Genomic DNA, 11,065 nt, shown 5'->3' with positions numbered 1-11,065 from the left:
TACAATTGGAGGCACCATACAAAAGTAACAATTACTAACATGATCTGTTGGCTCTCTCCAAATCATTGGCACAGCGAAAGGTATAGATGCCTTTTTTCCATTCAACCATTGCTCCAGTGCCGTCCCACAAGAATTGCAGCATATATGTGGTGCCCAGCTCTTGTCCTGGTCTCCTATCTTGCAGCCAAAATACAAGTTGTAGGCTTTCTTAATCATTCCTGTTATCCTCCTTTTTTGTGAGATAAAAGTTATTTCACCGCAGATATAGCAGAAATGATCTGCTTTATTCACACAATTTCGAGGCATTACTGAGTAGCCTATATAAGCATAAAATGAAATGTAAAGACGAACTCCAATCAGCTACAGATACTGCAGCTTTTATGCAGTGAAGTGATGCAATTAAAGGCTAATATTGCATCATCTCAGTATACATGACATTTTCTATTGGTCACCAGTATCAATTGCGCAATATGCAGCTGAAGTTGCATCATAATTTTGAATGGCTTATGTCATTAGATGGGTGAATATATCATGGAAACTAGAGCCAATCAACATTTTTTAGGGTCATTTTCGTTTTCAGCACCCCAAAATTATGTAAGATTAGCTAATTTTATGCCCAAAACTTTTTACCTGTTGAACAGTGTAACCGGCAAATGTGACAGGGGAAATCTGCACTAATAATCAGGGCACTGATTATCTGTGCCATTCAGCAGTGCCCAGCAATGCCGCCCAGAAGTGTCACCCATCAGTGCCCAGCGGTGTCGCCTGTCAGTGCTGCCCAGCAGTGCCACTGATCAGTGCCGCCCATCAGTGCTGCCCATCAGTGCCACCCATCAATGATGCCCAGCAGTTCCGCCAGTCAGTGCCGTCTGTCAGTGCCTCCAGTTGGTGCCATCAGTCAGTGCCGCTTATCAGTGCCCATCATTTCCTTCATATCAGTGCATCACCAGTGCCGCCTCATCAGTGCTACCTATCTGTGCCGCCTCATCAATGCCCATCAGTGCTGCCTATCAGTGCAGCCTCACCAACGCACATCAAAGAAGAAATATTACCTGTTTGCAAAATTTTAGAATAGAAGCAAAGGAAACCTTTTATGTTTTTAATTTTTTGCTCTTTTTTCATTTATAGTGCAAAAAATAAAACACTCAGTGGTGATTAAATACCACCAAAAAAAGCTCTATTTGTGTGAAAAAAATGCTAAAAATTGCATATGGTTACAGTGTTGCATGACCGCACAATTGTCATTGTTAAGTGCAACAGCACTGAAAGCTGAAAATTGTCCTGGGCAGGAAGGGGGTAGAAGTGCCCGGTAGGCAAGTGATTAATTCCAGTGTTGGCACTTTGAAATAAAAAAGTTGGTTTTGTGTTGCAGTTTGGGCATTCGGGCTCAAAAAGGTTCGCCACAAACACTTGTATCCGGATCCTGCCATCCAGGTTATTTCATGTGGCCCTTGCACCTCTCCTGCAGGTACCCCCTTGTCTCCTCCCCCACCTTGTCTCAGAAGTCGGCAGCAGAGAGGAGAAAAGAACTCCTCTGCCAAATCCTGCACTTCTCAGTGCAGCTGCATCATCCCCTCATCCTCACCTCCCTTGGTCTCAGCATTCAGCAGACTCTGGTAATTGACTCCACTCCTCCTCTGGTCCTCCTCCAGACCCTGCACTTTCTTCTTTCCAGCTCTGCCCCCAAAGGAGGTGCACGGTGATGTTAGGGTGGGTGTGGGGTTCTTGACATCTGATGTTATGGGGGTGAGGTGCTCTGGACGTCTAGTCTTACAGTTACAACTGGCCCTTTGAGGACAACCATAATGCTGACACAGCCTGCGATGATATATAAGATATATTTAATAATGATCATTAAAAATAAAAAAAAACTTTAGCCCTTTATATAGAATTCTGATTTTTATTTTTTTTTGTACAGGTGGATTGACGAATCACGTTTTCGGTCATGCTGGTCTTCGTGAATACATCTCAGTCACATGGAAAACCAAACATCTGGGTGTCTTAATTGATGGAAAGTTTTTATTGCAGTTCACTGGAGGAGTCACACAGGACACAAGTCATATCCGTGTTCTAAATGTCATAAGTGCTTTGGGTCCTCTTCAACACTGATCCAACCTCAGAGGGTAACAAGAGAAAAGTCATTTCAGTGCTCTGGATGTGACAATTGCTTTACAGTAAAGTCCAACCCATGTATACATAAGAGGAATCATTTCAAGCTATTTCTTGTTTGGAACGTGACAAAGATTTTACAATGGAGGCAAAACATAGCACACACCAGAAGGTTCACACTGGAGAGAAGCCATATCAGTGTTCTGAATGTGATAAAACTTTTACATGGAAGTCAAATCTTATCATACACCAGAGGAGTCACACTGGAGAGAAGCCATATCAGTGTTCTGAATGTGACAAAGCTTTTACAAGGAAGTCACATCTTATCATACACCAGAGGATCCACACTGGAGAGAAGTCATATCAATGTTCTGAATGTGACAAAGCTTTTAGACATAAGTCAGATCTTATATCACACCAGAGGATTCACACTGGAGAGAAGCCATATCAATGTTCTGAATGTGACAAAACTTATACACGGAAGTCACATCTTATCACACACCAGAGGATTCACACTGGAGAGAAGTCATATCAGTGTTCTGAATGTGACAAAGCTTTTACACAGAAGTCACATCTTATCATACACCGGAGGATGCACACTGGAGAGAAGCCATATCAGTGTTCTGAATGTGACAAAGCTTTTACACAGAAGTCATATCTTATCACACACCAGAGGATGCACACTGGAGAGAAGCCATATCAGTGTTCTGAATGTGACAAAACTTTTACATGGGAGTCATATCTTATCATACACAAAAGAGGTCACACTGGAGAGAAGCCATATCAGTGTTCTGAATGTGACAAAGCTTTTACATGGAAGTCAGATCTTATCACACACCAGAGGATCCACACTGGAGAGAAACCATATCAATGTTCTGAATGTGACAAAGCTTTTACACAGAAGTCAGTTCTCATAGCACACCAGAGGATTCACACTGGAGAGCAGCCATATCATTGTTCTGAATGTGAGAAAACTTTTAAATGGAGAGGAAACCTTGTCATACATGAGAGGGTTCATACTGGAGAGAAGCCATATCAATGTTCAGAATGTGACAAAGCTTTTACAGGTAATGCCGGGCTAATCTGTCACCAGAGGATTCACAAGCTTGAGCTGCATAGAGGAAACTCCAGAAGAAGGGGCAATATTAAAAAAGTTGCAGCTGTCCCATTAGGTTCACAGGCCCAATGTCTTCCCACAAACTAAGGAAGACATGATGCTACTTAAAAAAAAAACTTTGAACAAACAGAACTCTAATGATCAGATTCATTGGGTTTAGTGATTATGTCCATCAGAAACACACCTAGAAGGCCTGTGAATATTTCACCTTTGGACATTTCTTCAGATAAGCAGCAATGACTGAACTGTATTCCTCATCATTCTCATCTTTATCCTTTTTTATGGAGCATTGACTGAACATGTAATGCATTTTCATCATTCACTAACTGAGCTATGTTCCCGTGTGTTTTCTTCATTGCCAGAATCTGACCAACCAATACATGACCAACAATGCCTCAGTACCAGAGTCTAGGATGGGGTCCAATGGATTCTTGCCAAGCCTCTGAAAACTCATTAGGAGAGTCCATTCCAGGTTCTTTTGAGAACTGATACACCATAAGCTGGCTTGAGGGCTCCAGCTAAGCCCACTTTGTCCACACCTCCCATTACATGTACCACCTCCTCTCCCATGATCAATGCCTCCTTTCCATGTTCCATCTCCTCTCATGGATGACATCTTTGCAGGCAGGTCTGTAGCTGAGATACCAGCCAGATAGAGGTCTCTGTGTGGTTAGAGAGTAACTTCTTAAGCTGGTGTAGGCCTTCCAACACGGAGTTAATGCTGTTTTAGGGGACATATTCAACAGTACCACCTAATCCCAGCTGGCCACTTATGTTTCATCTGGTTTTCTCAAAAGGGATTCTATCAGGTGAAGATTGGATGTCCTTGTTATCCTTTTTTTTTCTGTCCAGCTATTGCTCATCTCCATAAACTATTCACACGGTACAACTGCAAGAGATCTGAACTTACAAAGTGCTAAGTGTGCGGTCATATTCCTACCACTTCTTCTGGGAGACTGAAATTCCTCTTATTGGGGTTCACCTTAATGACTCTGAATGAACGGGTCCCTTTTTGGGGCAAAGTGTGCAAAGAGTGCTAATTATTCCTGGAAATGCTAAGACATCGGCACTAAAGTGTAACAATGGGCAAAATCAATAATTACATAAATGGTGCAATCTGTCATTAGCATAAATGTTTTATGTTTTCTGAGTCTCCCCTTGTAACATTTTTTATTACCCGTTGACCCTCCTAGTAGATCTGTTTTTTCTGCTTCATGTAGAAGGCCAAGCTATTTGGTAAAAATTAAAGTGGGGGGGTTGGGAAACACCATATAACACTGCTGGGGGTGCTTACAACTGTCATCTTCCATTCATATGGGGGGTTGAACCTTATAGAGAACCTGTTGCTGTAACTGCTGTAGAAGCGTTAGCTGAAGTTGGACTTTACTTGTTGTGTGTCTTACTTATAATCTATCTAAGACTTTCCTGTACAGGGTGACAACGCTGCTGTGTAATGTTCCTGCAGAATGATCAGGGTTGTCACCCTGTTACAGAAGGTGGGGAAATAACAGATCTACAGACAGGACCAACAGCTGATACAACTATGTTGCAGAGGGAACTCTGGGAATGCTAATGACAGATTGCATTACACATTCAGTCAGCAGACTTCCTGCTGTTGGTCTTCTGTTTGAATTGTGTTCTGATATTTACTGTCCTGCTGTAAAAGGTGTAAATGATTGCCCACATGTTTCCTGTATAGCAGGGACTACAAACTCATATCAGGAATATTAGGATGGGTACTTACCCAAGGGGGTCACCTTTTTGGATTTGGAAGAAACATTTCACATGGTTTGTTTCCATTAATGACACTGACAAGGGGAGTCTCACTTAACTAACAATAGGAGAGCCAATCACAGGCCGGTAACATTTCATGGTTTCTCAATGTAATTGCAGAATGTTTAATCCCCATTGGTCCAATGGATTCCTAGTCCTTCCAGATAACAGTTGCTTCTTGTGTGGAAGGAGCACCCTAAAATGGCTTCCCTTCAATTCCACCCATAGCTGTACTTGAGGTTATGTTGCCCCTCCCCCCATATCTGTAAGGGAAAGCCTCAATTTCTCCCAATACTCCCCTGGCCTTCCAGTGAGAAGAAACATTTTCTCTGGATTGGAGCTGCTTTATGCAGTGAGCCCTTCATAGACAGGATGGGGAATCTAAGAAAAGTAAGATGGAAAGGTGTACTGGAGTCATGGATCAGGTAACCAATGACACCATTGATGTTATAGCAGAGCTGACAGCAGAAGTGGCTCCACCACCTAAGGTGGTGTCACAGAACTGCATGGCAGCTGACTATCTCTTGGCAGACCAAGGTGGGCTCTACAAACTGGTGTCAGATAGAGAGTGTTGTACATTTATATTAGATCATGAGGATCTCAGAAGGGGATATCTACACAAGGTAAAGGAGTTCCAACAGGAACCTGGGTGGGAGGAGGTGGGATCCAATGTTTTGGGTGGGTTTAGATGGAACCTGGTTGAGTAATATGGTGGGTTTGCTTCTTAAGCCATTAGTTGCTACCATAGTTTTGATTTTGAAATGTTATATATTGCTGTATTTTCTTTCACTGCCAGAGTTTATTTTGCTTTTGTTTTTAGTTAAATTTCACATTTTAGGCCATATGATTAGTTAAACCCCAAACATGTCTTTTATTATCTGAAAGCAGAGACTCTGGAGAATATAATGGTGGTAGTTGCCATTTTTCATGTCACAGAATATTAGTACAGCTGTTTATCAAATACATATTTTCTGTAAAAAAAGATAATGTTAGTGCACAAAGAACACAATATATGACCCAATTTGTTTGGTGAAATATAAAATATGGGGTTGTCATCAAGTATATAGATACCAAACATGTCAAACTTTACAAATTGTGCAAACTTGTGAAATGGTGACAAACTTCAGTACCAAAAATTGTTCAAAATTGACGCTTTAAGAGCCTTTATAGGCTATCAGTTCAGATAGTTATCCGTGAACGATGGCCTCAGAATGATTGTTCTCACTCTCGCTTGTGCAATGATATATAAAATGTGTCGTGTGATTTGTTTTATGGGTTTTTATTTTTATAGTGTTACTTAATTTTTTTTAATCTCTTTCTTCACTTAACATGGCTTCTATCAGATAGGGGGTTGATAGCCCCCATGATACATATTTCTGGTTACAGGTCCTCTTTAAAGAGACATCAGAACATTATTAGACCCCTAATGTCACCTCTGTACCCCAAGAAAGATGGTCAAGCACAGATCATGGCTAATCAGCTCCTTCCCAAACCATAGTGACTGGAGAATGACAGCACTGAACCCAGAAATGACATAATCTCCCACCTCCCACATCCATTCACTGAAGGGGAGATCAGAGATCAGATGTTTGCTGATCTCCTTCTGCTCTCACCGCTGACACCTGTCACGACCCGCGGTCGCCGCCACCAACAGGCGACAATCGCACAGCCGCGACTAACAGTAATACGTCACGCCCACGGCGTCAGGCCCCAGACCTTCTCACCAAACTCGTGACCGAAGGGCCGGCAGATCCAAAACCGCGGTGTGACGCGCGTAACAAGGCCCCACCCAGCTGCACCCTACACAGCGATTGCCCAGCTAATGGACTACAATCGGTGCCTGCAGCCTGAATGCGCTTGTTACTGGGTCGGGTTAGTTACGCAACTAACCCTCTACTGCCACCACCACTTTTGTCGGAGACGGGGAAACTCCCGTTACTAAATATACACTATAATGATTGAAATATTGATCTATATAGCACGGCCCGCGGACCTACCATACAGAGATATAACCACAGTAGCGTCTCTTCAAAGGCAGGGATTCGTGAATTGCAAGTAAGCGCTTAGAAACAGTTTAACACTTTCAGAAAGAAAGATTTATTGCTAAAAGCGTTGGATGCAAAATAAATAGTTACAAAGATGTCACAAAAATATATATATATGTATATAAAGACACAGCAAACATAGAATAGCGAGAAAATACAGGGTAAGTTACTTGCCTTGCCTGGTTTTAGCAAATTCAAGATGCAGAGCAGAAAGGTTCTTTGATCTCCCCTTGTTACGATGTTGCTGGGAGATCCCGGAGTGTGTGTGTGTGTCTCTCTAACTCACTTAAAAGTCTTAAAGGGTCCCTCTCAGGGGAAGGGGGGGCTCTGACTACCCATTTTGGGAGTGGTCATTGGGGAACTCTACACTAAATTACTAGCTCATATCCCGTGATATGAACCATACAGTTGACCTCAGGACTGTGCACTTATTCTGGTCGGTTTGATAATGAGTGGGCTTACATAGTTTTGGGTGATAAAAATGACACAGTATTATAACCTTTTTGAAAAATATATAAACAAATCCAAATAAATAAATATAAATAAATCCAAACACTTAAATATAATAATAAAATTCAAAATAAAAAATAAAAAATAATAAAAAAGTCCAATGCAAAGTGTCCCAAAATGTCCCAATATAACCAAAAATAGTGTCAAACAGAAATGGTGTCCAAAAATTGTCCAAATATCCAAATTTAATTCATCCAGTCAGAAGAAATTCCCTTCCATCCCGTAATACCTCGAAAAAAACAAATTCAAAAATCTAGTGCATTACCTTAATACATAATATATTCTCTCCATGCAAACACAAAAACACAAAAATGTGCAACCACTATATATGTGTATCTCTTCCGTGCACATGTGAAAGAACTGTGACCACTCAGTGAAAACTGCAACACTGTGTTCCACCAGCACCAATAGTATTAGATACTATTACCCTCTGTATCCATATACCAGCATCCAAATGAGATCTTCCAAATGCTCCAATGAAAATATTCCAAGGTCCTCAAAAGACAAGAAGGGTCTCAAGGCTCATATTCAGGGTATAATAAAAAGATTTAATAAGAACTTACATTAAAATTTCATTATTTCGGCTTCCAACATGCTTCCTATGTGAGTCCTATCAAACAAATGCGATTTGCCATGTGTTGACAACCCACAAAATGGCCGCGGCGACACTTCCGGTCTGCGTGCGTGCGTCACTACGTCACACCCTTAACGCGTTTCGTCACTTCCGGACTTCGTCTGACTTCGTCACTTCCGGACGAAGTCCGGAAGTGACGAAACGCGTTAAGGGATGCTGGATGGGATGCTGGACGCGTTAAGGGATGCTGGATGCTGGATGCTGGTATATGGATACAGAGGGTAATAGTATCTAATACTATTGGTGCTGGTGGAACACAGTGTTGCAGTTTTCACTGAGTGGTCACAGTTCTTTCACATGTGCACGGAAGAGATACACATATATAGTGGTTGCACATTTTTGTGTTTTTGTGTTTGCATGGAGAGAATATATTATGTATTAAGGTAATGCACTAGATTTTTGAATTTGTTTTTTTCGAGGTATTACGGGATGGAAGGGAATTTCTTCTGACTGGATGAATTAAATTTGGATATTTGGACAATTTTTGGACACCATTTCTGTTTGACACTATTTTTGGTTATATTGGGACATTTTGGGACACTTTGCATTGGACTTTTTTATTATTTTTTATTTTTTATTTTGAATTTTATTATTATATTTAAGTGTTTGGATTTATTTATATTTATTTATTTGGATTTGTTTATATATTTTTCAAAAAGGTTATAATACTGTGTTGCTTTCTGGGGAGAAAGCGTGACTTTTTGAGGGTTTTTGGGGTAGGTGATATACACATATTTAAGATAAAAATGACACCTTTTGCAGACTGGATGGCTCCACTTCTCATGTCTTCCTGGTTGTCCCCCACACCATCTGCCAGAAGATAACCTTTGCCTCACAGGAATGCAGGGGGGATGTGAGGAGTGATTTGAGAAATGCCTCAGATAAACAGATAGAACACGAAAACGAGGGTTGAGGGGGAACTCCGCTCCAATTCTGATGAGCAAGTTTGCCACAACACCCACCATGCCTGTCTTGGCTTGCAGGAGGGACAGCTGAGCCCAGTATACATGGTGGGGGGAGGACCTTCAGTGTGGCTGAATCACTTCCACCAGAAAGCTGACAGTTGGCCTAACAAATGTAGACAACCCCCGGGTGCTGTAGCTATAAGGCCGTGCTGCTGCTGATGGAAACCTTACATTGGCCGGAGTGAAAGGGTTCCACTAATGTACATCTGCCAAATCTGTATCTGAGGAGACCATAGAAGCAGCATTAGAAAGAAATGTGAGCATGGCTTCAGTCAGGCGATGGTCCTGGTGGTCATGGTCTTGTTCTCCATCAGGTCCTCTCACCTTGTAGATGGTGACATGGACTTGTGTGGGAATGAGTAGGAGGGGCTCCGGGTTCTCTTGTACCCAATCAGCTTGTTGTGGATAAAAGATGAAAATGTCTTCTGGGAATTTACAGGGATTTGGATGTTTAGAGGGTTACATAAGTGGGTGGGGCTGGTATTAATGAGGGGTGTGTCATATGTTAATGAGTTTCTTAGCATAGATGATATAAATGGTATAAATATATACTTGAAATGTAAACTATCTCTTTCCTTCTGTTGTTAAAGTGTCACATATATATGATTAATAAAGTTGAATTATAATTTCATCAAACAATACCGTGGTCTGGGTTCTTCTACAACACATCCCCCCAAACATGTCCTCTTCCAGTTATAGGGGTCTGGTGGAATGGGACACCAGCTGATGGTATCTCTTAGGCCCCTTGTACATGGGGGGTCCAGCCCCTGTGGGTGCAATGCTGGCATTATAATACACCTGGTAGGCACAGGTACAGCGTCCAGCCCCGCTGCCTGCAGCCTGTCAAAGTCTACACTACCGCTGGACGGGGCTCAATGCTGCACCACGTTTACCTCGTGTTTAGGGGGCTCCGTGTTCAGGGAGAAATGACCGCCATCCTGATCAGACAAAGCATAAAGAAGATGTAGGCAGGTGCAGTCTGCTTCTTCTACTGTAGGGGGCACCCAACCAGGGCCACATCCCAGCCTGGAGAGGAAGTCGGGGGGCACTTGGTTTCTCTGTGGTTTCCCGGTTCCTGGAGACTGTGTGGAATGAAGGGGTCCATGGAGTCCTGGAGACATTTTAAATTCTTTTGTTTACATGTTTTAAAAGCCATTTATACCTTAAAATTACTTAAAACCCCCAAATATTATATATATTTCTTCACAACAGCAGACACACTAGAGGATAAATTGTTAGTAGTTCTGATGTTTTATGAGTTTTATTATTTTACACAATATTAGTGCAATGATTTATGAAAGGTAAAATTTCAGGTAAAAATACAGTAAAGTTAATTTCTGGGACATAAATGTAATTTATTATCTAAGGTTTCAGTAAAATATAAAAGATACATTTCCCCGCCCTGAATATAATGGGATCCCACATAACAGTCGCTGTTCATATTCAGAATTCCTTTCTTACAATGGGATCTTGTGTCCGGATAAAATCTTTTATAGATCCCTTGTGACATTGTGTTCTCATTGTAAAATCCTAGATTTGTAAATCTGTCGCTGATATTTATAATGGTTTTGTCCAGAAAAAGAATGGAGTGATGTGGAGAGATGGAAACATATGTATAGATGAAAGATTGGTCTGTTGACTCCCCAGAGCTCCTTTCCATGAGAGATGTTTGTTCCCCCCCCAGAGCTGAACAATGGTACGTTCCTGAATGGCCAGGCTGCTGGTTTGTTGAATCCAGAGTCTACATACAAGATGCCTCCACAGTGTACATTGATGGGGCTGGGAAGGCTGGTACATGTTGTTCATTTGCTCCGGGTGCAGGAGATAGGACAGAATCCCATTGTTGCCGGGTGTCCTCGCTTTCCTCAATTCTGTACTCACTTCATTTACAAAAGCAAACTATGTGAGTGGA

At 41.7% G+C, this 11,065-nt stretch overlaps 1 protein-coding gene across 1 annotated transcript in view; it reads left to right on the top strand.

The window, feature by feature from the left end:
• Window positions 1-1,983: 1,983 nt before the first annotated feature.
• Window positions 1,984-11,065, top strand: part of LOC149441637 (uncharacterized) — a 64,813-nt gene continuing 55,731 nt past the window's right edge. Inside the window, exon 1 of the mRNA XM_089657126.1 lies at window positions 1,984-3,289. Within this exon, the coding sequence (XP_089513252.1) occupies window positions 2,252-3,289 (1,038 nt within the window). The 5' untranslated portion in view covers window positions 1,984-2,251. The remainder of the gene's footprint in view (window positions 3,290-11,065) is intronic.

This window comes from Staurois parvus, unplaced genomic scaffold (assembly GCF_062004578.1).
Source record: "Staurois parvus isolate SC_StPar_1 unplaced genomic scaffold, SC_StPar_1.0 ptg000965l, whole genome shotgun sequence".
Classification (NCBI taxonomy): domain Eukaryota; kingdom Metazoa; phylum Chordata; class Amphibia; order Anura; family Ranidae; genus Staurois; species Staurois parvus.
The sequence above is the reverse complement of the archived record's forward strand: the minus strand, read 5'-3'. Positions and strand labels throughout refer to the sequence as shown.